This window comes from Scyliorhinus torazame, chromosome 10 (assembly GCF_047496885.1).
Source record: "Scyliorhinus torazame isolate Kashiwa2021f chromosome 10, sScyTor2.1, whole genome shotgun sequence".
NCBI classification, from domain to species: Eukaryota; Metazoa; Chordata; class Chondrichthyes; order Carcharhiniformes; family Scyliorhinidae; genus Scyliorhinus; species Scyliorhinus torazame.
Genome location: NC_092716.1, coordinates 102,432,258 through 102,459,253, shown reverse-complemented (window position 1 = coordinate 102,459,253; position 26,996 = coordinate 102,432,258). Strand labels below are relative to the sequence as shown.

Sequence of the window (26,996 nt, the reverse complement as noted above, 5' to 3'; positions counted from 1 at the left end):
TTGGAGAGCTCGATCCTCCACCGCAAGATCTTATCATTTTTGATCTTACCCCGCTGTGTGTTGTTAAACATGAAGGCAACCGACTGTTGGTCTGTGAAGAGAGTGAATCTCCTGCCGGCCAAGTAATACCTCCAGTGCTGCACAGCTTCAACGATAGCTTGGGCCTCCTTTTCGATGGAGGAGTGCCGAATTTCGGAGGCATGGAGGGTGCGGGAAAAGAATGCCACGGGCCTGCCTGCCTGGTTGAGGGTGGCGGCCAGAGCGACGTCTGATGCATCGCTCTCGACTTGGAAGGGGAGCATCTCGTCGACCGCATGCATCGCAGCCTTGGCGATGTCGGCCTTGATACAGTTGAAGGCCTGGTGAGCCTTGGCTGTCAGTGGGAAACCGGGGGAGTGGATGAGTGGGTGGGCCTTGTCCGCAAAGTTAGGGACCCACTAGGCGTAGTACGAAAAGAACCCCACGCATCGTTTTGATGGCCTTGGGGCTGTGGGGAAGGGGAAGATACATGAGGGGGCGCATGCCATCAGGGTTGGGCCCTAGAACTCCATTCTGAACCACCTAGCCGAGGATGGCTAATCGGTTTGTGCTGAACACACACTTCTCCTTGTTGTAGGTTAGGTTGAGGAGTTTGGCGGTGTGGAGAAATTTGGAAACGTTAGCATCGTGGTCCTGCTGGTCGTGGCCGCAGATGGGGACGTTATCCAGGTACGGGGAAGTGGCCCGCAGTCCGTACCGGTCAACCATTCGGTCCATCACCCGTTGGAAGACCGAGACCTCGTTAGTGATGCCGAAAGGAACCCTAAGGAAATGGTAAAGGCGGCTGTCCGCTTCAAACGCGGTGTACGGGCGGTCCGCCTTGCGAATGGGGAGCTGGTGGTAGGCAGATTTCAGGTCCACTGTCGAGAAGACCCGGTACTGTGCAATCTGATTGACCATATCAGATATGCGTGGGAGGGGGTACACGTCGAGCTGCGTGTACCGATTGATGGTCTGACTGTAGTCAACGACCATCCTGTTTTGCTCCCCCGTTTTCACCACTACCACTTGGGCTCTCCAGGGGATGTCGCTGGCCTCGATGATACCTTCCCGCAGCAGCCGCTGGACCTCAGACCTGATGAAGGTCCTGTCCTGGGCGCTGTACCGTCTGCTCCTGGTGGCGACGGGTTTGCAATCCGAGGTGAGGTTTGCAAACAGAGAGGCAGGCCGACCTTAAGGGTCGTGAGGCCGCATACAGTAAGGGGTGGTAGGGGCCCGCCAAATTTCAAGGTAAGGCTCTGGAGGTTGCAATGGAAGTCCAGGCCGAGTAGCAAGGCAGCGCAGAGGTTGGGGAGGACGTAGAGCCGGAGGCCGCTGAACTCTACGCCCTGGATGGTGAGGGTGGCGATGCAGTGCCCCCGGAATGCTACGGAGTGGGATCCAGAGGCCAGGGAGATTCTTTGGTTAATGGGGTGTACCGCGAGGGAGCAGCGCCTTACCGTATCGGGGTGGATGAAGCTCTCAGTGCTCCCGGATTCCAGAAGGCAGGATATCTCATGCCCGTCGACTTTCCCCTTTGTCGTCGCGGACGTGAGGTTGTGCGGTCGGGACTGGTTGATCGTGACGGAGGCGAGACGCGGCTGGTCGTCGGCGGTTGCAGGCAACGAGCGGCCCGATGAGGTGCCCAACGGGCAGGGGTCCTGAGGCGGGGAAGATGGCGGCGCCCACGGGCCGCACATGTCCTGAGGCAGGCAAGATGGTGGCGCACTTGGGCCGCACGTGTCCTGGGGCAGGCAAGATGGCTCCGCCTTTGGTTGTGAGGCAAGCAAGATGGCAGCGCCCTGGGCCGCACGTGTTGTGAGGGGAGCAAGATGGCGGCGCCCACGGGCCGCCACGTGGTCTGAGGCAAGGATGATGGCGGCGCCCACTGGCCGCACGGGGGTGGGGGTGCAGGGACAATAGCGGCGATTGAGCGGGCCTGGCACACTGCAGCGAAATGTCCTTTCTTGCCGCAGGCCTTGCAGAGCACGCTCCACGCCGGGCAGCACTGCCGGGGGTGTTTTGTCTGTCCGCAGAAGTAGCACTTGTGTCCCCCGGGGTTGGTTGGCTGCCACGCGGTGCAGGCGTGGGGTTGGCTGGGGACGGTCGCTGATAGGGTCCACGATGGGGTGGCTGCTGGCGGGGTCCACGATGCCCAGGAGGGGTGGGCCAGGCGGTCAGGGGCATACGCCTGTATGTTGCGTGAGGCGACTGAGTGAGAGCGCTAGTTTCTTGGTCGTCGCGAGGTCAAGCGTAGCCCCTTCTAAGAGGCGCTGGTGGATATAGGTCAACCCTGTACCCGTAATGAACGCGTCTCTCATTAGCAGGTTAGAATGTTTAGCGGCCAAAACGGCCTGGCAATCACAGTCTTTCACCAGGGCAAGGTGGGCACGCCAGAAATCTTCCACAGACTCACCGGGATGTTGGAGCCGCATGGACAGGAGGTGCCTGACGTAGATCTTGTTGGTCTGCTGAGCGTAGTTCTCCTTCAGTAGCGCCATGGCCTTTGTGTAGGTAGGCGCGTTTGTGCTTCTGGGATTGGGTCTGTCGCAGATCCGATGTATGCTTCAAAGCAAGCTAGCCAATGTGCAAAGTCCTTTTTGGTGTTGTCTGCTTGAGGATGCAGCTGCAGGCGATCCGGCTTGATGTGGAGATCCATCTTTGTAAAATTTCTGTGTAATAAATCGATGCACTCTCAATTACGACGAGACGAGAGTAGAGAGTAAACAAGGCTTTATTACACAGAGATGTGTGGCCTCCGACAGCTGCTGCCGAAATGGCTGCAGTTCGGAGAGCACACACATTTATACTCCGCCTACTGGGCGGAGCCAGCAGGCAGGGATTTACCTCTGTACCTGTAGTACAGGGGCCTTACCGTAATACCCTCGTATGCAGTGCAGTATATACAATATAATACAACAGTGGTGACTACCACAACGTGCCTTGTAGGCAATAATTTCATGCCTGATCACAGCCTTCAGTACCTCCCATAATGTGGAGGGTGAGACCGCCCCATTCTGGTTATTAGTAATATACTCGTCCAAGGTCTGTGATTTTTTTCTCGCAGAAAGCCTTATCGGCCAGGAGGGCAGTGTGTAACCTCCATGGGGGGCGTTGGGCACAGCCCTTCTCCAACCTCACATCCACGTAATGTGGAGCGTGGTCAGAGATTACAATCGTGGAGTATTCCGCTGTTACCAGCCCTGGAAGCACCTATTTCCCCACTACAAAGAAGTTGATCCAAGTATATATCCATTGTGTACCTGGGAGAAAAAGGAGAACTCCCCCCACCCCCCCCCCCCCCCACCCCAATGATAAGCCAGTGTGTGTCGACGTCGGGGATTTCCAACATGACCTTTTTTATAAATTCCATGTTTTCCCAGTTGGGTGCGTACACATTCACCAGGACTACTAGTGTCCTGTCCAGGTCACCGCTGACCGTGATGTAGAGTCTCCGTGGGTCCATAACCGTCCTCGTCACGGTAAACATCATCCTCTTAAACAGCAGTATGGCAACCCCCTGGCCCTTGTCTCGCAGCAGGAATGGTCCCACCAACCCTTCCTTACTTGCAGTCGGTCCTTCTCGCTCAGTTGCGTCACTTCAAGGAAGATTATGTCGGCTTTCATACTTTTCAGAGGTGGGTGAAGACTCCGGACCTTTTCACTGGGCCATTAAGACCCCTGACATCCCAGGTGACTTCTGATAGTTTTTTGTTGTGTCCCCCCCCCCCCCCCCCCCCCACTTCCTGCGGGATCAACCATACTTACCACAGATGCGCCACAGCTCCTCTCTCGATCATGCTTCCTACGCTAGCTTTTCAACTAGTGTGGTGGCCCCCATCCCGAGTCGGTTATGCATCCACCCATCGCCTGCTATCTGTTCTCCCAACTGCCGTTCTCCTCACCCTTCCCTGCACTCTGTTGCCTTCGCCATTTCCTTCCTCTGCTGCAACTCCGGTCTTCAGAACGAGGTAATGCAGTCCTGTGCAAAGTGTCCTTCAAGTTGGTTAAATAAATTAATAAAGTCTCTTCGGGTGTTCTTTTCACCGCTGTCCCTGATGCCTTTTCTCCAGCCTGTTCTCCCAGAAAAATTTGTCCACATCCACAGGGCCATGAAGAAGTGCTTCCTGCCTTGGAATGTGACCCAGAGTTTGGCCGGGCACAGCTTCCCAAATTTTACGCCGTGTTTGTACTGCGCTGCCTTCGCCTTGTTGAACTCTGCCTGGCGCTTGGCCAGGTCAGTCCTAAAGTCCTGGTAGATCTTGATCCGGTGACCTTCCTAGTTGCAGTTTTTCCTCTGCCTTGCCCAGTGCAGGATTCTTTCCCGGTCTTGATACCGGTGCATTTTGGCAATTATCACTCTCGGCTGCTCTCCAGCCTTGACTCGGGTGGAGTGACCGGTGGGCTCTCTCTATTTCTGGTGGGTTGGGGAAGCTATACCTTTCTACCAGATTGTCCAGCATTTGGGCCACATAGTCCATGGGGTCCCTGCCTTCGATACTTTCCGGTAGACCCACTTTCCTCAGGTTTAGGTTCCTTGACTGGTTTCTACTGACCTTTTATCTTTCCACTCAGACTGTCTTGCGTCACGATCAACCTTGTTGTTTCCTTTTCCAGGGCGGCGATCCAGCCACTCTGGTCTGTTGAGGCCTTTTCTTGCTTCTTTATGGTGCTCTCCTGGGCCTCCAATTGCCTCTCTGCCAAACGTCCAGGGTCACCGCCAGAGCTGCTGCGGCCACCACCCTGACCACAGCATGCATATTGGTCTTCACCTCCTCTCTATATTCTCTCAGTTCCCTTGTGAGGAACATCCTCCAACACCCTCTGGTGGTGGTGCTGGTGGGGAGGGGGGGCCTCCTCATGCAGCTGGCCAGTCGTTGTTGTTCTCGTTCTGGTGTAGCCCGAGCTTCATCACTTCCTGCATCCGCCAGCTCAGCCACTTGTTTCTCCTGGCTTTTCCTATTTTTCATCTCTTTACAGCCTCTGGAGTTGCTGTTGCTTGGCATCTTCGTTCGTGTTTTGTTGGTTGGGGTGCGGGGGGATACTTTTTTCCCTGTAATAGTGGGCTATTTCGAGTAAAAGAGCCTAGTTTCGGATTTGTAGGAGGCGAGCCACCTGATGTGTGACTATTCAGCACATCCCTGTCACCGGAAGTCCCGTAACAACTATTAAGCAAGACGAGAAATGTACCATTTAATCTTCGGAATGAATTTATGAACAACTCCATTTAGTGAATGAATGCTTGTGTGGGGCAGTCTTTTACGTTAGAGAACAGTTTTTTAAATAGTATATCTGTTGAATCAAATCAGTAATCTGACCATTTTTTCTCTCTTTCAGTGTCAAATGTATATATCTTTGTTGCTCTTCATATAGAAAGATCGCTGTCAGCAGTAAGTGTATTTCTATTACTAGAATTGAGATTTGTAAAAATATTGTTTTACAGAACGAGAGGCCAGGAAGTGAATTTTAGTCTTAGCTAACCAATATTGAGTAACAAATAAAGGTTCTTGCACCTATTATTTTGTAGAGAGTGCCATTGATGGGCCTGCTCCTATTATATAATTTTACAGCACAGAAGGAAGCCATTCAGCCCCATCTGCAGCTTTTTGATCCAGCTGCCCAATTTATTCCCACATTGCAACTTTTCCTCATAATCCTACAAAGTAGTCCTCTTAAAATATATGTACAGGTTTTTGAAAGCTCTTGTAGATTCTGGTTCCAGTACCCTTTCAATTATTACACGCCAGATCTTAATAACCCACTTTGTGAAAACAATTATTTTGTTTCCCCTCTTAGCTCTTTGTCAAATTAATTCAAGTCTTTGACCATTGGTTACTGACCCAAGGGAGGTTTTCTTCCCATGTTCTATCATAATTTAAATACCCTACTAGGTCTATCCTTAACAGTCTCTGTGCTAAAGGGTACATTCTCATCTTCCCTAATACATTCACTTAACTGGGGTTCCTCATTTTGGTGTCATCCTGTAAACCCCCTATGTTCCCATTCCAAGGTTTTGACATCCTTCTTAAAGTGTGGTGCCCAACATTGTACACAATAGTCCAGCTGAGGGCTAACCAGTGAATGGTTAAAGTTTAGCATAACTTCTTGTTTTTGCAATGCCCCCTTACAAAACCAAGCATCCTATATGTTTTCTTAACTGCATTATCAACTTCCCTGCCACCTTCAAAGATTTATGAATATACACCCCCCAGGGCCCTTTGCTCTTGCATTTCCCCCTCAAAATAGTTCAATTTGTAATATACTGCCTCCCTGTGAACTGCCTTCAAAAATACATCAGTTCAGACTGACCTGCATCGGTCATATGTCTTCCTTTTTTACCAGTCCTACTATGTCTTCCTGAAGTCTACTAACATTGTCCAAATTATTTACTATATTGCCAGATTTTGTATCATCCACAAACTTCAAAATTATACTCAAAATTGTAATGTATATTACAGGAAAAGTAATGATCTTAATATTGAATTCCCTTTGAACCCCCATAGCCAATTATCTACTCAAGGTACCAGTGTCCCTTTAAAACCCTGGGCTCCTATTTTCAGAATAAACCTGTTAAATGGTACTTTATCAAATGACTTTTGAAAGTCCACATATCAAACAACGATTACACTACCTTCATTGACTCTTGTTACTTAATTAGAAAACCCACATCCGGTTAGACAGACATCATTTGCCTTTAACAAATCCAGTCTGGTGTCTCCTCCTAGGCATGTTTCTACAAGTGAGAATTAATTTTGCCCTTGACCTCTAGTAGTTTTCCCACACCTGATTTTAGACTGATTGACCTGTAGTTGCCAGGTTTATCCCTCTCCTGTATTTTGAACAGGGATGTAACATTTGCAATCCTCCACTCTTCTGGTACAACTCACAAATCCAAGGAGGATTCAAAGATTGTGGTCAGAGCTTCTGCTAGCTCCATCTTAGCTTCCCTCAGCAACCTAGGATGCATCCTATCTGGACCAGGTGACTTGTTAACTTTGAGTGATACCAACATATTTACTATCTCCCCATTTAGTTTTATCCTGTCCAAAATCTGTAATTCTCTCTTCTCTACTACAGCATTAATGTCCTCCTCCTTTTGTGAACACAGATGGGAAGTACTCATTCAGTACCTTGGTCATGCTCTCTGGCCCCACAAAAATCTTTTGGCCCCACCATCCTTTTGCTCTTTTAATGTTTATAAAGGTGTTTGGGTTACCTTTCATCTTAAGCTGTGAATCTTTACTAATACTTTCGTTTTTGCCCTATATCAATTTCTCTCATGCTCTCTGTAGTAGTCTGTTGTATTCTGTACCTGAGTTTAGTTATAAATCTTTTTTGTTTTATTTTAACCTCCATTTCCTTTGTCATACAGAAAACTCCTAGCTTTGGATGCACCATCTTTCTTCTTTTTGAGTATATGTTTGATTTGGACTCAAACTATCTCTGTTTTGAAGACCTACTGCTACTCATGTACTACTTTCCTGTCAGTCCACCCATGTTAGATCCCTTCTCAAATCAGTTCTCTTCCTGTTGGGTATATATATTCCCTTTGCTTTTGCTGTGGGGTTTTTCCATAACTACTTTAAACCTAATTGCCTTAGCTGACATTCACACATGCACTTTATCAGCATAAATTACTCAATCGTAACTACAAATGGCGACTCTCATTTTCCACCTTCTTAGCCCAGGGAAACCCGTGGCCAAAATTATGTTGCATTTGCTTACATGCTGAGATCAGTTAGCTTAAAGGACCAATGTAATAGACCAAGAAACAAACCTGGAACTTTCCTCGTCTATTTGGCTCAATAGCAGGTATGCTATGGTGGACCTCTCGCAAAAATAGTTTCTAATTTGGACTTTCATCACAACTTCAATGTGATGCCTTCTACAGAAAATCTAGTTTCTATGCAAAACAAATTAAATGGACATGAAACTTTGTTTGGGTTCTCCCGGTCTCCTGGACTTAGAAAAAATAACCCTGAAGAATTTGACGGTCCATATTTTTATATAAAGGTTTGGCTAACAAAACCAGGCAAATATCAGTTGCCAACAGTGGGTTGGCTCTACATGTGTATTTGCTTACTGATTTATCTGAAGTCATCACAATAGTAAATTACTTTTTCAATTCAATCCTAACTGTGAAAACTGTTGCTTAAGCTAATCAAGTTTTGAATCCTTTATGAGGCCATTTTGCAGTTTCCTATCAGATGCAAATGTTTGCTTAGGACCAAGATATTTGTGTTGCTTGACAAAAGTTTGGAGATGCAAATAATACCAAGTCATAAAAATAATTAATACTGATCACAGGGATCCCAGATACTCTTACTTATAGTTTGTGTGTTTAAGTACTGCTATCAAATTTTCAGATCTATAGTGGCCCCTATATTACTCTTATATCTACTTTTATAAACTGTCAACAATTCCTTGGCAGAGCTCCTGTATTTAGTGATTCATCTGAGATATCTGTCTAAATATGACTGATTTTATTCACTTCCTTTCAGTGCCCGTATACTGGAACGACAGTACTTAGGTTCCTTAGTAAATAATGACAAATAAATCTTTAAGGATAACTTAGTGTGAATTGATGTTTCCTTAATTCTTGTTGTATACTTTGTGGGTATGGTAAGGTTGCATACTTGATATTTTCAATATCACCCCATCAAAATATATCAAAGGGAGGTTGTCCTTTGCGACTTCTCCCACAGAATGACACTGGTATACTCAAAAGCAGGCAGAAGTTTTATATGATTTGAAAATCGTAATATATATTTCTACTTTAACTTAAAATAGTAAGTCGTGTCTTGGTAAAAATCACTCATGTAGCTTTCAGTACACTTTAATTGTGTACATCAGTTTAGATTTCATAGTAAAATATTACTCAAATCCGTCATTGTTTGAATTACCTCAGCTGTAGTTTTGTTTTGTCACAGGTAGGCTTACATTAACACTGCAATGAAGTTACTGTGAAAAGCCCCTAGTCGCCACATTCCGGCGTCTGTTCGGGTACACAGAGGGAGGATTCAGAATGTCCAAATTACCTAACAGCATGTAATTCAGGACTTGTGGGAAGAAACCGGAGCACCCGGAGGAAACCCACGCAGACACAGGGAAAACGTGCACACTCCGCATAGACAGTGACCCAAGCTGGGAATCGAACCTGGGACCCTGGTGCTGTGAAGCAATAGTGTTAACCACTGTGCTACTGTGCCACCCAATAATTTTGTGGAGAGTAGGATTTCTGCTATGTACTACAGCTACATTTTTATTTAGAATATGATTGAAAATTCTAAAATCCGGTGGACAGTGATTACATAGTTTTTCAATCTAAGCAAACTAATTACTTACATCACTGTCTATAAATTCTCCCAATCATTACATTTATTTTATAGAAAGCATAGTAGATGTAGGACTTTCCGATTGGGATTTGTATAATGCTTTGTGAAATTGAGTCATATATACAGTGTTGGAGTTTAAATTTTTTTTTCAATTTACCATCATTTATTTGTGACAATGAAGCAAAAATGATTAGAAGTTTGGGAAAGGTTGGTAAAAGTGGTTAAACTAAACAGATTTTGTGTATATATTACAGCTTACAATGAGTGAAAAATCAGGGTATGCAGCACAGATGATCAATCTTGGAGTAGTTCTACTATTTCCACTGTTAGTTCTTGCAGTGACTACAACTAATGCAGGTTAGGAATTCCTTCTCTTCACAATTTATCCACATTTGGTTGCTACATTTAAAATTCCCAAATTTCACCCATCTCTTCCACTACTGCTCACTGCACATTTGTATCAACTGCATTATCACTGGAATTAATGGCAAATCAGGGCCAATTCATGCCATCACCACCACCATGTGAATACTTCCATGAGAAGCCGGCAAGCTCAGTAATGGAAGCAAACACTTGCTCAGCTTTCAGATCAAAGGTAACAGAAATGTTTCTCATTACCATAAAATATCCTGGACTGGGTTCTCCGTTTGGGAGACTCCCGAGATTCTCCGAGCCCGCGGCGGGTCGGAGAATCGCCGGGGGGCGCGCGAATCCCGCCACGCCTCTCTGACACCGGGCCGCTGATTCTCCGGCCAATTGCGCCCGTGTGGTCGCCGCGGCACTAGTCGGGGGCCACTGAAATAGGCCCTCACAGCGACTCTGCGCGGGGAATGGGCCGAACTTCCGCCGAGTCCCGCTGGCGTGGTTCAAACCTCGTACCACCCGGTGGGAGCCCGGACACACAGCTGATGTGGACGTCCTGGTGGGAGAGAGCGGGGGATCAGACTCGGGGGGGGGGGGGGGGGTGGCCTCCACGGGTCCAGGCCCGCGATCGGGGCTTCCGATCGGCAGGCGACGGCGATCTGTAGGGTGACAAATCCCAAATTTCTTTACCCGTCAGTCTGGCCTCAATAAAAGTCGAGATGGATTTGCAGGTACAGCATTAGTTATTTTATTTGGCTTGCAAGCCTGATTCATTTCACAAAGGTATAAGACACATCTAGTCTCCTACACCCCGGAAAGCGAATGAACAAAGAGACAAAGGGATCTCTGCAAATCAATTCAAATGGTATCAAGTTTCACATACACGATTCCCATAGGTCATCCTATACCCCTCCTGACCTGGTCATACATTCTGATTGGCTCACTTCTCATCCCTTCCTCTGGCCCCCTTATTACCCAGCATCCTTTTCTCCTCCTTTGGTGGACACACCTCCTCCTTGCTTTGCCATGCGGTCTGAAATCCTTTGTCTGTGAACTCACCAGAATGAGACTGGCCTATCTCTACATTACAGTAACTAATATCTCTAAAGTAACTTTTATATCACATTCGTCAGGGTACCTACCTCCTTCTGCGCGGGCCCGCTGTTCGGTCGTTGACATGTTGCTCTGAGCCGGCGCGGAGATGGCAACCACGTGCATGCGCCCGCGCAAAGAATCCAGCCCCCTTTCTCTTGTCCTTAAGTATTAACAGAAATTATGAATGTCAACTTTCTCTGTATGTCCCCTGAAAAAAATCCAACAAGTGCAGACCCAGTTATATAATCTTGGGGAAGCCCAGGAAAGCCTCAGCAGCATAAAAAGGGAGGAAACCTGCCATTACAGATCACTGCCTTTGTTTCCTCTTGCATGCCCAAGTGCAAGTGAAGAGGAACATTTGTCTTCGAGAAATGTTGGGCACGGTTTCAGCCATTGCGTTGTGCTGGGCGCGATGGGTGAATCCTGGTACAGACCCAAATTGGACATGGCGGCGATCATGTCCATGCTGGGTGTGTTCCAGATAATGATATTAAAATGAGATATTTGGCCATATTCACACAGAACCAGCGAGTCACCAGCCACACCGGCAAGGCCTCAACCGGACGCCGATTCGTACTGCTTTCCACAAGGGGAGACAGTCATGATGGCCACTCAGGGGCCTCGGAGGCCAATAGAGCCCCCGGATGGTCGGGGACAAGACAGGATCCTAGTACTCCCCCGGATACCCTGGCAGTCCCAACCCAGCACCCATGGTGCCAGGGGCACTTCCTGGGTGCCATGTTGGCACTGCCAAGGGCCAGGGCATGAGGGGGGCCATGCCCATGACAAGGGGGTATGAAGGGTGGGGGCAGTGAAGGGGGTGTATTAAGGGGTCCCATTAAGGTTGAAGGGTGAACGAGGGCCCACAGCTACCCCATAGCAGGGCATCCTCACTTGGGGGGGGGGGGGGTGAGACACGTATGGCTGCGTAAGGCTGTTGTATATATGTTCACTATTGTTCTACTGTTCTATTAGTATCGTTATCTCCACTATTGTATATACTTATTGTTATTGCTGTTCTGTTATTGGTTCTTGCTGTTGTACTGTTGGAATGTTATTCTTGGTGCTGCTGTTGGCTCCGCTTGTGGCTCCACCCAGCTGTGGAGGTATAAAGCCTGTTGACCTGGGTCAGCCCTGCCGTGCGGGAGGTGCTACAGGTCAGCACATATTTAGTTTATTAAAGCATCGGTTCACTGCTTCTCAACGTCTCGTCTGAATTGATATCTATCTATTTAATAAACTAAAATTTTGATAATGGATGCTGCCCTCAAACCTGAACGTCTCGAACTGGACCCGCAGGCCGCTGAAGCGCCGGCTATATTTGAGCATTGGCTCAGCTGCTTCGAGGCCTACCTTGAATCCTCGACGGCTGCGATTTCCCCGGCACTCAAGCAACATCTCCTCAACGCCCGGATGAGCCACCGGATCTTCCAGTTAATCCGAGATGCGGGCTCGTATACGGAGGCTGTAGATGTACTCAAGGAACAGTTTGTGAGGTCGGTCAACGAGGTCCTCGCCCGACACCTCCTCACCACACGGCGTCAGCGCCAGGGTGAGTCGCTCACGGAATATCTTCGTGAGTTGAGGGTACTAGCCCGCAGTTGTAACTGCCGGGTGGTCTCTGCATCGGAGCATTCGGAGCTAATGATTCGGGACACTTATGAGGCTGGAGTCGGGTCCAGCTATGTATGGCAGCGCCTCCTCGAGAAAGGGGATCTCGACCTCGAGGCGACAGTGAAGCTGGCTACCTCATTAGAAGTGGCTTTCCAGAGCCTCAAGAACTTTCCGTCCGATCACGTGGCATCCTTGGGGACGTCAGAGGCGAAGCCATCACCCGACCCAGGCGTATCTCACTCCTGCACCGCACGGCTGACGGCCAGCTCCGGAGGACCTTGCTGTTATTTCTGCGGGCAGAGCCAGCATCCCTGGCAGCGCTGCCCAGCACGCAGCGCTGTGTGTAATGAGTGCGGCAAGAAAGGTCATTTTGTGAAGGTATGTCTGAGCCGCTCTAAAGCCCCCAAATCAAAAGCTTGTCGGCCTGAGGCTCACAGACCCCACAACTTGGCATCGTGCCTGCCGGGACCGCCTCCTTCAGGCGCGTCATCCGCCGCCATTTTGTGATCATGCTGCTGCCACAGATAGTCCTTCGCATTGCCTCAGCGCGACCAGTCCCAACCTTACCATCTGAGAAATTCGATGATGGCTGTCAAACTCAATGGGCAGGAGGCGTCCTGCCTCTTCGACTCCAGGAGCACAGATAGTTTTGTCCACTCGGATATGGTAAGGCGCTGCGCCCTCCAGGTCCTCCCCATCGCGCAGACTATATCCCTCGCGTCCGGTTCGCACTCCGTACAGATCCGGGGGTATTGCGTCGCAAACCTGTCAATACAAGGCGTAGAGTACACTAACTTTAAGCTCTATGTCCTCCCTCATCTCTGCACTCCCCTCCTGCTCAGGTTAGATTTCCAGTGCAACCTCAGAAGCCTAACAGTAACATTCGGGGGACCCCTGCCCCCGCTCACGATCTGTAGCCTCGCGACCCTGAAGGTCGCCCCTCCCTCGCTCTTCACGAACGTCACCCCAGACTGTAAGCCCGTCGCCACCCGGAGCATACGGTGCAGTGCTCAGGACAGGGCCTTCATCAGGTCAGAGGTTCAGTGGCTCCTGGAGGAAGGGATCATCGAGGCCAGCAACAGCCCCTGGAGAGCGCAAGTGGTGGTCGTCAGGACCGGGGGAAAGAACCGGATGGTAGTCGACTACAGTCAGACGATCAACCGGTACACGCAACTCGATGCGTACCCCCTCCCACGCATATCTGATATTGTCAATCAGATTGCGCAGTATCGAGTCTTCTCTACGGCCAGTACACTGCCTTTGAGGCAGATGGCCGCCTCTTCCATTTCCTCAGGGCCCCCTTCGGCGTCACCAACGGGGTTTCAGTCATCCAACGAACAATGGACCGAATGGTGGACCAGTACGAGCTGCGGGCCATGTTCCCGTACTTGGATAATGTCAACATCTGCGGCCATGACCTGCAGGACCATGACACGAACCTAGATAAATTCCTCCGCACCACCCGACTCCATAATTTAATCTACAATAAGGAGAAATGCGTTTTCCGCACAACCCGGCTAGCCACCCTCGGCTATGTCGTGGAAAACGGTATCCTAGGGCCTGAACCCGACCCCGACAGCTCCCCCTCCCCACTGCCCCAAGGCCCTGAAACGATGCCTGGGGCTTTTCTCGTATTATGCCCAATGGGCCCCCAACTACGCGGACAAGGCCTGCCCACTCATTAAGTCCACTATTTTTCCCCTGACGGCTGAGGCCCGCTTGGCTTTCAACCGCATCAGAGCCGACATTGCCAAGGCCACGATGCATGCTATGGATGAATCCCTTCCATTCCAGGTGGAGAGCAATGCGTCTGACTTTGCCCTGGCCGCTACCCTCAACCAGGCAGGAAGGCCTGTCGCCTTTTTTTCCTGTACCCTCCATGCCTCCGAGATTCAACACTCCTCCGTCGAGAAGGGGGCACAAGCCATTGTGGAAGCTGTGCGACACTGGAGGCATTACCTGGCCGGCAGGAGATTCACTCTCCTCACAGACCAACGGTCACTTGCCTTCATGTTTAATAACACGCAGTGGGGCAAGATTAAGAACGACAAGATTTTGTGGTGGAGAATCGAACTCGCCACCTATAATTACGACATCTTGTATCGTCCTGGGAAGCTCAATGAGCCCCCAGATGCCCTGTCCCGCGGTATATGCGCCAGCGCGCAAACAGACCGGTTACGGGCCATCCACAACGACCTCTGTCACCCGGGGATCACTCGGCTTCTTCACTTCGTCAAGGCCCGCAACCTGCCCTACTCTACTGACGATGTCAGGGCTGTGACCAGGGATTGCCAAATCTGTGCAGAGTGCAAGCCGCACTTCTATCGGCCGGACAAGGCTCACTTGATGAAGGCCTCCCACCCTTTTGAACGCCTCCGCATGGACTTCAAAGGGCCACTCCCCTCCACTGACCGTAATGTGTACTTTCTCAACGTTGTTGATGAGTACTCCCGCTTCCTGTTTGCAATCCCTTGTCCTGATATGTCCTCTGCCACTGTCATCAAGGCCCTGCTCGGCATTTTCTCCCTGTTTGATTTCCCCACCTATATACATAGCGATCGGGGCTCCTCTTTTATGAGTGAGGAGCTGCGTAAGTACCTGCTCAGTAAGGGCGTGGCCTCGAGCAAGACTACCAGTTACACCCCCGGGGGAACGGGCAGGTGGAGAAGGAGAATGTTACGGTCTGGAAGGCCGTCCTTCTGGCCCTACGGTCTAGAAGTCTCCCAGTCTCCCGCTGGCAAGAGGTCCTCCCTGACGCGCTCCACTTCATCCGGTCGCTTCTGTGTACTGCCACAAACGAGACCCCTCACTACCATTTTTTGTCTTTCCCAGGACGTCGATCTCCGGGGTCTCGCTCCCGGCCTGGTTAACGAAACCTGGGCCGGTCCTCCTACGGAAACACGCGAGGAGCCATAAGGCCGATCCCCTGGTCGAGCGGGTTCAGCTTCTCCACGTGAACCCTCAGTACGCGTATGTGGCACACCGCGATGGACGACAGGACACAGTCTCCCTCCGGGACCTGGCTCCAGCGGGTACGTCCGCGCCCATTATCACTGCGCCCCTCCCAGCCACCTCCCCGCCCACCTCCCCACCTACACCTTCACCAACATCTCCCACAGGGTCCTTTATCCGTGCCTTTGCGTCGTCACCCTATCCGGGACCCTGGTGTGCGGACGATGTGCTCCCGGAGCCGAAGGTTTCGACGCCAGTGTCCGCGCCGCAGCCGGAGCTGAGGCGATCGCAGCGAACAATTCTTACTCCTGTGAGACTGAACTTGTGAGTCCCTTTCACCCCCGCTGGACTTTTTTTAAACGGGGGGTGAATGTGATGAGCCACGTATGGCTGCGTAAGGCTGTTTTATATATGTTCACTATTGTTCTACTGTTCTGTTAGTATCGTCATCTCCATTGTTGTATATCCTTATTGTTATTGCTGTTCTGTTATTGGTTGTTGCTGTTGTACTGTTGGAATGTTATTCTTGGTGCTGCTGTTGGCACTGCCTGTGGCTCTGCCCAGCTGTGGAGGTATAAAGCCTGTTGATCTGGGGCAGTCTTGCAGTGCGTGAGGAGCTACAGGTCGGCACATATTTAGTTTATTAAAGCATCGGTTCACTGCTTCTCAGCGTCTCGTCTGAATTGATGTCTATCAGGCGGTAATCCCCATGTCTGTGGAGGGTGGCACTGCCCTTGGTTGGGGGCTGTGGGGGACACCCAAGCTCACTTGGAGATCGGGGCAAACTTTTAAAATGGCACCCTGATCTTGGAGGAACCTGTCTCGCTGGCGAGTTCAGCTCTCCACTGCTGAAACAATTTCTATGTGTGAGCTAAACTGGGGAGAAACTCCCCAAGGCCCCAAAAAATGCATGATCATAAAAGAATGACTGAGATCCAAGTCTGGATCTGACCCAAACAGTTGGCGGGAAACACCCTGCCAACCTGCCCAAAATGACACTTAGGAATTCTTTTGGCAGAATCGTACCCGTTATTTCCCACAGAATAGTTGGTTGATTGTTGCTCTTTTTAGCCTTAGTTTATTAGCTCTGATTATGTCACCTTTGCTCACGAGTCGCCAGGTATCTTTCTGATACCGCCATGTGGTTCAAGCTCGAGTTATGATTAATATGTCAGCACACCGCTTAGTAAGATTGAAATCAACGGTCATTTATTATATACAACAATTAATGCTTACACAATAATCCTACTATCTATATCGAAACCTACCACTACTGGCCAATACTTAACTTTAGGAAGGGCCCACCAGGTCAGGGAAACGAATGGCTTATCGAATCGGATCTGGCCCGCGGGATTCAAAAGGCTGATATGGGTCGATGGCTAGGAGTCTTTATCGGGTAGCGATCGCTGGAGTCAAACTTATAGTTTCTGGTCGATGTTCTTGCGAAGGTCTCGAGCAGGAGAAGAAGGGGGAGAGAGTGAGAGATCTGAACTTGGCTCCTCAGTTTATAGGGCTCAGGGGCTTCCCGCCTCTCGGGGCCGCCATTAACCCTGAGTCCCAAGTGATTGGACTTGTTCCCAATCACTGGGTTCGATACGTCCAATAACGGGGCGATTCCTCGATCGGGGGGTGGTCGTTCACCTGTCTTTGTTTCGGCCACTGCAGGCACCGACAGGTCTGGCCCGGCATTCAATTGCTAATATGTTGCAATTGTTCCCGGGGATAGCCGATTAAACTGCAGATGTCTGGGTTGATGTGCTGCTAATAGTCTTGAGTATCGATATGGGCCGACTTCCCCAGAGCCGAATACGCTATTCTGTCTGCAGCTGTCCATTTGTGTCCTGTTGGCTGCTTTTCCCATCAGCCTTTTCGGTTAGCCATTTTAAATTGGGTTTTGGCCAAATTAATAGGGAATCAGCCATTTTAGGTGGCTACAGGCCCTCCTTGTGATCCTAACGCGAAGCGTGAAGGATCACATAAATTTTGTCCTTTCTGTTCCCTGACCAGGGGGCGGGGGGGTGGCACCTCCTACATGGCCACTACTCTGACCCTAGCTATGCACAAAAATTTACCTAAACAATTCTTGAGGGTGCTATGTCAGGCAGGGGCATGTATCTACAAAATAAAAACTTGGAACCTCTACTTTTACCTAAATACATTCATCAAGCATTGCATAATCCTATCTCTCTAAAACATACAACAACAATCAGAACATTCCATATATTCTTTCCTAGCTTGGCAGTCAAGCTCAGGATCATACATTTTTTTTTCATGAAAGTTTTGTACATCTTTTTATTTTACAGGAAAAACGCAAGTGCATGTTTTATGATTCTGGTTTCATAGGTCGCGGGGGTCTGGGTTCTGGTCATAACCGAATATAGGGGATCGGATCCGATATACCGGGGTTCGAGCGCGGTACGCTCTCCTTCTCCACTTGCGGAGGCGCGTAGTCTGTACTGCACAGCAGAGTATGGCCAACGCTAGTAGTGCCTCAATAACGTACGACAGGGAGTACCAAGTTATGAACTTGGCACACCAGGATAATGCAGCGTGGCTGGTGACTGGGCCCTCGGTACTGCGGGGCAGTGAAACATTAACGGCAGGGGGGTTTGGAGTAATGGGGTCCGCGTTCCCGCGCAACCAAATGTCCAAATAAAAGATGTTGAGCACGATGAAAGAAGTCCTCATGGCTGTCCTCTTTCTTTTCTTTCTTTGTGTTCTCTGTTTTCTCCGGTCCTGGAGCTTCTGGAGTTCTGTAAAACAAGCATAGTATCTGTAACTACCTTGGTATAATATCCGGTATGTTAACATGTCTGTCCTGCGGGGCCAATTATTCCCTTATAATTGGTCACTATATGTGACTCCCTCATTTTTTTTTCAAAACAAATGTTAGGACACGGCACATTTCCCAATGGTGGACCAGTGCTGATTTTTCATCCAAATGTTCTAGGATGTAAATAGCATTTGGCAGCAACCCAAAGGTTGCCTAAATAAATAAAACTGTTTTTGAAAGGAAAAGGTCGAATGAGGTGCGTATGGGCCGCGACGGGTAAAATTTGGATGGAGTCCCCGGGTAGGACGGCTACCAATACCGTATGTCCCCTACCCGAGCGTTTATGACCAACGGGGGGGGAGGGGGGGGGAGGGGGGGGGAGGGTCCCCAGGCAGGGCGGGTCTCATGCCGTTTCTCCACTGCCTGAGCAACCGACAAGAACGGGCAAAGATGTAGTCATCATGGTATGGTTGCTGCTGTGATTCTCCCGTCAAATCAGAAGAGCAGTTACGATCGGGCATCTGATACCCGAACAAGTATCAGCTGAAAAGCTAGTTCCTCTGAACGAGCGTCTGGCCGCGGTGGGTCTCTGAGGCAAGTCCTCAGAGGTTTCGGCAGAACGGGCGTGTGAGAAAAATTCTCCTGTCGGACGAACAACACTTAAACAAACATACAAACAACGTAAAACATCCTGCAGGTTCCATCAGGAAGGACAACACTTTTCACCAAGTGTCTCCTTTAAATCATCATGTGGACAACTCAGTTCTCTGTTGCGAACAGGGTCGCAAAGGGGTTGGCGGATTGGGGGTCTGAGTCGGGGTCGTCTCCTTCTCCCGGGTGCCAAATTCTGGAGTGAATTAATGTTGAGAGGGCTGCGTGGTATGAGTTGGGGTTGCTCTCGTCGTTGCGGACGAGTCTGTAGGAGTTGTCGCGGTGCCAATGGCGTTCGTCAAGTTGAGTGGGGATAAAGTCGGGGTCGTCCGTGTGGTTCGGTGGTCGGTGGTGTGGTTTGTTTAAGAAAGTGATGAGGAAGGGGTCACTGGAGTCGAACTCGGAGTTGCTGGGTGTGGGACCAGGATAGTAGGGAGGTGTGCTGTGGCTGTCGTCAGAGTCACAGTCGCTGTCTCTGCTGCTGCAGTCTGCGGGCGTTCCGGGGCGGAGTGTAAAGTTTGTGGGCAGAGTCGGGGGCGAGTCCGTGTCTCGGCTGGACGTGGAGGGGGTTGGTGTGGTCACGGCTGTGGGCGGGGTTTGGTCTGCTGCGTCAAGCATGACGTGGTGGGTGTGGTTTGACTGTGCTCCATAAGCCTTTAGCTGGTTTATGTGAAACCACGCAGTCTTACCATTTTGGTATTTGATTTTATATACCGATGGGCTCACTTTATCCGTAATGGAGTACGGACCTGAGTATTTCGGAGACAGAAATGTGCTGGGGTTATACACAGACAACATCACTTGTTGTCCTATGTTATACTCCGTTGCATGTACTGCCTTATCAAAACAGGCCTTGCTCTGTTTTCTTTTAGTACCCAGTTTAACAGCGGCTGCTAACTGAGCTGTTTTTACATTTATAAGTAATTGTTCAACGGCTTTCTCGTGGGTGAGGGCCCTAACTTCAGGGCTGGTCAGGTCTAAACCCAACACGTACTCTGTCCCTTTCATGGGGCGTCCGGTCATGAGGGTGTGTGGGGTGAAACCTGTGGAGGTGGAAACAGTGTTACGCAAAAACATCAGCGCAAAGAGGAGGACAGAATCCCAAGTGGTGTTGTTCTGCTGGACCATTTTTCTAAGGGTGGTTTTTAGGGTCCGATTCATGCGCTCCACTATACCACTCGACTGAGGGTGGTACGCAATGTGAAATTTTTGGGTTATGCCAAATATCGTGAGGACGTTCTGCATGACCCGTCCCGTAAAGTGAGAACCTTGGTCCGATTCAATACTGCGGGGGAGTCCCCATCTTGTAAAAATGTGGTGGGTTAGGATTTTGGCGGTGGTTTTCGAGGTGTTGGTGCGGGCTGGAAATGCTTCCACCCACTTTGTAAAAGTGTCTATGACCACCAGAACATATTTATAGCCATTCCTGCAAGGGGGCAATGGACCTATAAAATTGATCTGGAGGTTAGTCCAGGGGCCGTTAACGGGTCGGGTGTGGCTGAGGTGTGCCTTTTTGGCATATCTATCTGGGTTGTTCTGAGCGCAGATGAGGCAATTCTCAATGTAATGGGATACATCCTCTTTGAGATTAGGCCACCAACAAAGCTGTTTGAGGTGGGCTGCGGTGGGTTTGATTCCCTGGTGTCCATGACCATCATGGAATAAACAGATTATTTGGTTCCTTTCCTGCTCAGGAACTACATAAAGGGTGTCCTTTAGCACCACGACGTCATGTGTGGTTATTGTATTTCTGTACCTCTCATATGAGGCTGGAAACTTCCCTTTCACGATTTCAGTGAGAGCGCTATCCTGCTTCTGGGCCTCTACTAGATCTTCGATCCTAGTCTGCGCGACCTGAACTGCACTCACTGGCGCGCTCTCGGGGGGCTTCCAAAAGTACCCATGCCTGGATCCTGCCTTAGCCAGTGCGTCGGCTTTTACATTTCCAGGGGGGGAGGAACGATGGCGGCTGCGGACTTTTATAATGCCAAAGGTCCGGTTCTTGGCTTTTTCCAAAATATGGCGGAGTAATGGGGCTGAGGGGAGGGGTTTCCCATCCGCGGAAACAAATCCTCTTGTTTCCCAGAGGGGTAGAAATTCGGTGAGGCTGTTGCAAACATATAGGCTGTCTGAATATATGTCTGCTGGGCTGGGGAAGGAATCTGTGTGCTCTACAATGTAAGCGATGGCCGCAAGCTCTGCTGCCTGCGCGCCTAAGTGTCCGGGTAATTTTAATGCGATTTCCTCGAGGGCGCGTCCCTGCGCGTCCTCCACATAAATCCCACAACCTGTTATGCGTTGCCCATCCAGGACCATGGAAGATCCATCCACATAGATCCTAATGGGGTCACACGTGTCTGGGTGAGGGGGGTTCTGAGATGGAGTGGCTAGTTTTCTGGGGGGCGTTTTAGCGATAAAGGGGCCTGTATTATGGTGGGGCGAGATGATTTCACACTCATGGGGGGTTCCGGGGTACTGTAGATTGTCCACTAAGTATGTGTGTGTTTTGTTCCGTTTGACTGTGATGTCCCGTCCTTGTAAGAGAAGGGTCCATCTAGCAGCGCGGATTTGGCTAACGGTACCGTCTTCAAGTCGTCCGTCTAGTAAAAGTTGGGTGGGGGTGTGCTCGGTCAAAATGGTGATGGGGTTCAGTCCGGTAATGTATGAGAAGTACTGGACTGCCCAGAAAACTGAGAGCAGGTGCCTCTCACAGGCTGAGAATCCCTGCTCCACAGCATCTAAAATTCGGGAGGCATAAGCCACGGACGGGTCTTAGCTGGTCGTGCCGTTCCTGCAGAAGCACGGCTGAAAGGGTGCGGTCTGTGGTCGCTACCTCTATTGCGTAAGGGAAAAGCTGGTCGGGAATTTGTAGTGCGGGGGCGGCTATGAGCGCCTGTTTTAATGATTCCACAGCATCCGTATGTGGCGGAAGCCATTCCCAGGGGGCTCCTTTCTTTAGGATGTCTGAGAGGGGCGCTGCCTTGCTGGCGAAACCGTCAATGTGGTTTCGGCAGTAGCCAACCAGTACTAAAAACGACCGGAGGGCTGAAACGTGTTGGGGAAGGGGCAATTTAGCAATCGAGTCAATTCTTTTGTGCTCGATCTCGCGTTTGCCGTGCGTGATAATTGTACCCAAATATACCACTTTCTCTTCCAATATCTGGGCCTTTTTGGGGTTTACTTTACAGCCAATGGAATGTAGTAATTCCAGGAGTTTGGACAGAAGCTCAATGTGCTCTTCCTTCGTGTCTGTCTGCAGTAGTAGATCGCCTACATACTGTACCAGACATTCGGGGCGAGAAAATTTTGCTAGTCCATTTGCCAGCTGTCGGTGGAAATGGAGGGGGAGTTGTGGAAGCCTTGTGGCAGGCATGTCCACGTGTACTGCTGTGCTTTGAAAGTGAAGGCAAATTTATACTGGCATGCCTTTGCCAATGGAATGGACCGGAACCCATTACTGACGTCCAAAACCGTGAAATATCGGGCATGGAGTCCCTGTTTGAGCATGGTCTCGGGACTTGTTGCAACAGTGGGGGCTGCTACGGGGGTGACTTTATTGAGTTCCCGATAATCAATGGTCAAGCGCCATGATCCGTCGGGCTTCCTTACTGGCCAAATCGGGGCATTATTAGTTGAGGCTGCCGATCTTAGGACGCCCTGCTCTAATAAACTTTCTATAACCTTGAGGATTTCTCCCTCTGCTTCTAGGGGGAATCCGTACTGCTTTTGGGGTCTAGGGTCCGGTCCTGTTAATTGTACGGAACCGGTCATCCGTCCACAGTCGTGTTTGTGGGTTGCGAATGCTGCCCTGTTCTTTTGCAGGACTGCCCTAACCTGTCGGTCTGTGCTGAGTGTAGTGGGGTTGAACCAAAACTCGCCTACTGCGCTAATTTTGTTCATATAATCCCCTATATGGAGCGTTGCGGGGGCTCTAGCGGATTTCGCCATCTTCCAGACACACTGGTTGACTGGATCGAAAGAGAGGTGGTGAGAATTCATGAACTCGATCCCCAAAATGTGCTCTGCTGTTGGGGGCAGGTCGACTAACACTACGGGGTGTTTTGTATTAATGGTGCCGATTTGGATGGCACCATTGTGATATGTCCCTGTTGTGAGTGGCCTGTGAAGCCGCTGAGGGTGATAGTGGCTGTGGTGGGCCACGTGTCCTTACCAAGGGTGGAGGAATTTAAGGTTGTGCGGGACTCTCCTGTGTCCCAGAGAAGCTCGATCGGCTGTCCCCTAACCTTTGCTGCGACTACGGGTCGTCCTGACCTATCCAACAGGGTATCGCAGACCCAGCTGGGGGAGCCTGCACACCGTCAGTCCGTTCCGGTCAAGTCTGTCTGATCGGACTGGGCGCTAATGCTATGTATGGGCTCTGTCTTTTTCTTATTGAGAGTGCCTGTCTGTTGGGCTTTCTGTGGTTTTTTTAGGGGCCTTGCATTCTTTGGCAAAATGCCCCAACTGTCCGCAATTGTAGCATTCTTGCGGTTTTGCTGGGTGGCTGCTCTTTCCCTCGTTTACCCAGGCGGGGTTGTGAAGAGTAGTTCTTACTGCCTGCACGTCTGCGGCGGCTTGTTTTTCCTCAGAGGTTCTAGCTGCAGGTTTACTGTGAGCCGCTTGTTCCCAAACGCGGGACAATCTTTTGACCACCCACTTCTCATTATGAGCCTCCTCCGAGGGGTCATAATTACTACAGGCATTCTGTCCTGTTTCCGTGGCATGGGAGATAAGGGTGCGGGTCCATTTGGCCATATTGTCGGCGGACAAATGGGCACGGTCTAGATTTCCGAAAATGGCTTCAAAATGAATCTACAAGCGTCCTGCGAACGCTGTGGGGTGTTCAGACTTTTTCTGTCTGCACTTATTTAGACCGTCTACGGGGCCGCCCCGGTTATACCCGATCGCATCCAGGATCGCGGTATGCATTTCTGCAAGGGTGCCTCCTCCTACATTCTGTGGGTCGGGAAGGGCTGCTGCGACCGATGGGTCTAAGCTGAGGACCGTGAGCTTTACCTGCTCTTTCTCATCCAGGCCGTACATGGTCGCCTGGTGTTTGACGGTGGCAAAGAAATGGTGTGGGTCTGAAGCGGGGAGGAACGGTGTGATTTTAGCACACGCGTCCCGTAATTGGGTCACTGTGAGGAGGGTGGAATATAAGACTCCCGCCTCGTCTGCTGTGGCGGTGCGGTGGGTTGTTACAGGGTTCATGGGAGCCTGTATTCCCTGCTGTGTGAGGGGTGGGGGTGCTCTCCTCCTTTGGGGTTTTCCCTGCGCACATGTTCCCTGAACATCTCTGCGCTGTCTCTTGCAGTTCTTCCCAATCAGGGCCGTCTTCCTGGTCTAAACTTTCCCCAAAGGTGTCTTGGAATTCTTTTTGGACAGAAAGCATTGCTGGCATGTCTGCAATTTGCTTTCGGCACTTCGCATGGTCTAAGGTACTCTGCCTTTGTTCCGTGGTTGCAGCGTGGAGCGCTCTCAAGGCTGCCTTGAGATCACTACATTGCTTCTGTAGCGTCTCCACCTGCTTCTCCGTCTCTTTCTTAACCAGGACGGCACGCTGCGTGTCCTGATAAGCCTTCTCATACTGGGATTGAAAACTGCTTAAATGTGTTGAATCCCAAGTTTCTTTACCCGTCAGTCTGGCCTCAATAAAAGTCGAGATGGATTTGCAGGTACAGCATTAGTTACTTTATTTAGCTTGCAAGCTTGATTCATTTCACAGAAACATAGGAGACATCCAGTCTCCTACATCCCATAAAGCAAATGAACAAAGAGACAAAGGGATCTCTGCAAATTAATTCAAATGGTAGCAAGTTTCACATACTCGACGCCCATAGGTCAGCCTATATCCCTCCTGACCTGTTTGATCTGTTCTGATTGGCTCACTTCCAATCCCTTCCTCTGGCCTCTATTACCCAGCATCCTTTTCTCCTGCTTTGGTGGACACACCTCTTCCTGCTTTTCCATGCGGTCTGAAATCCTTTGTCTGTGAACTAACCAGAATTAGACTGGCCTACCTCTACATTACATTAACTAATATCTCTAAAGTAACTATTTTATATCACATTCGTCAAATGCGCCAGACAAGACTGGTGGTCCCGTTTGGCATCAGCCACCTCTTCGTCCTTGGCTTCTAACTGCCTTTTCAATTCCAGGTTCTCCTTTTCCATCTCGCATACATCGATTTTACTCATCCGATGTATGCCTTCTATTTCTTTTCGGAGCGTCCTGACGACCTCTGTGCCTCGCAATTGTGCCATGCAGGACACGATTGCCATCGGCTTGCGCGCTTTTGCTAAGCTTTTCTTATGGATTTCACTCATGTTCTCCCACCAAGTATGCCCTATACTTCCGGGACCGGAGTCATCATTATTACAGAAACCGCTCCACATGGGCCATCCTTTGCCCTGCAGAAATTTGCGAATTTCCACTTCCCAAATGGGACACTGTCCCACTTTAATGCTGCTGATCGGTGCGACCGCAAATTCTTCGGGGTTCATGAGGCGTTGCATTGCCTGCATGGCCATCTCTCTTATCTGCTCGTTACGTTCAAATTTGGACCAAGGGGCTAAGGTGGTGTCGTAGATGCGGGTACGGCGTGCGCTAATTTCCGAAAATACCGACTTCCGACAGTTTTAACGCAACAAAAATCTATCAGTTTTACCTTATAACCCTGTTAGTTACGCATGCATACACACACTTCCGAATTGTGAATTATTAACCAGAACCGCTTGAACACTTGTGGCGTTTTTTTTGTTTTTGTTTCCGATTGGATTCTATTCAAATTGTTGGGGTTCTCCCGGAGTGGTTTTCCACTTCTATGTCGGGTCCCGGCGTAGTCGCCAATTATGTCGCTCTTTTTAGCCTTAGTTTATTAGCTCTGATTATGTCACCCTTGCTCACGAGTCGCCAGGTATCTTTCTGATACCACCACGTGGTAAGATTGAAATCAACGGTCATTTATTATATACAACAAGTAATGTTTAGGAAGGGCCCACCGGGTCAGGGAAACAAATGGTTTATCGAATCGGATCTGGCCGGCGGGATTCAAAAGGCTGATACGGGTCGATGGCTAGGAGTCTTTATCGGGTAGCGATCGCTGGAGTCAAACTTACAGTTTCTGGTCGATGTTCTTGCGAAGGTCTCGAGCAGGAGAAGAAGGGAGAGAGAGAGAGATCTGAACTTGCCCCCTCACTTTATAGGGCTCAGGGGCTTCCCGCCTCTCGGGGTGGCCATTGACCCTGAGTCCCAAGTGATTGGACTTGTTCCCAATCACTGGGTCTGATACGTCCAATAACGGGGCGATTCCTCGATCGGGGGGTGGTTGTTCACCTGTCTTTGTTTCGGCCACTGCAGGCGCCGACAGGTCTGGCCCGGCATTCAATTGCTAATATGTTGCAATTGTTCCCGGGGATAGCCAATTAAACTGCAGATGTCTGGGTTGATGTGCTGCTAATAGTCTTGTGTATCGATCTGGGCCGACTTCCCCAGAGCCGTATACGCTATTCTGTCTGCAGCTGTCCGTTTGTGTCCTGTTGGGTGCTTTTCCCATCAGCCTTTTCGGTTAGCCATTTTAAAATCGGGTTTTGGCCAAATTAATAGGGAATCAGCCATTTTAGGTGGTTACAGATAACACACTGGAGAAAGTTGATTTCAGGTCAACTTGACTCTTTGAAAAAGATGCTCGCTCAATGTCTATTGAGAATTCAGATTGAGAATTGGAAGATATATTTATAAATTTATTGATTTTTCTTCAGGGGCGTAAACCAAGTGCAGAATTTAATGTCACTGTGGTAGTACCAGGTATTGCGGTACCCAAGAGGCTGATGACCATTGGTTAGACCCAGGAGTCTACCATTGGCTGTTGACAGGCGGAGTATAAGAAATGGTGCCGTCCCAGCAGCCTTCACTTTCTGTACCGAAGCTGCTGGGGAACAAGTTCTAGTAGATTAAAGCCTTCAGTTTTGAAATCACTTCATCTAGAGTGTAATTGATCGCGCATCAATTTAATCTACTAGTCTTAAACTGGAAGGATGGATCTCCGAATCAAACCGGAGTGCCTTCAACTCAGCCCCCACACGGAGAACTCGGCTGCAATATTTAAACACTGGCTGCCGTGCTTTAAAGGATACCTCGAGACGGCCGGAGGCACCCCCACAGAGGGACAGAAAATGCATCTCCTGCGCTCAAGG

The 26,996-nt window shown here is 49.8% G+C and overlaps 1 protein-coding gene across 1 annotated transcript in view; it reads left to right on the top strand.

Annotated features, from left to right (window-relative positions):
* Positions 1–26,996, top strand: part of LOC140430238 (diacylglycerol O-acyltransferase 1-like) — a 475,807-nt gene that overhangs the window by 109,059 nt on the left and 339,752 nt on the right. Inside the window, exon 5 of the mRNA XM_072517667.1 lies at positions 5,356–5,408. Within this exon, the coding sequence (XP_072373768.1) occupies positions 5,356–5,408 (53 nt within the window). The remainder of the gene's footprint in view (positions 1–5,355; positions 5,409–26,996) is intronic.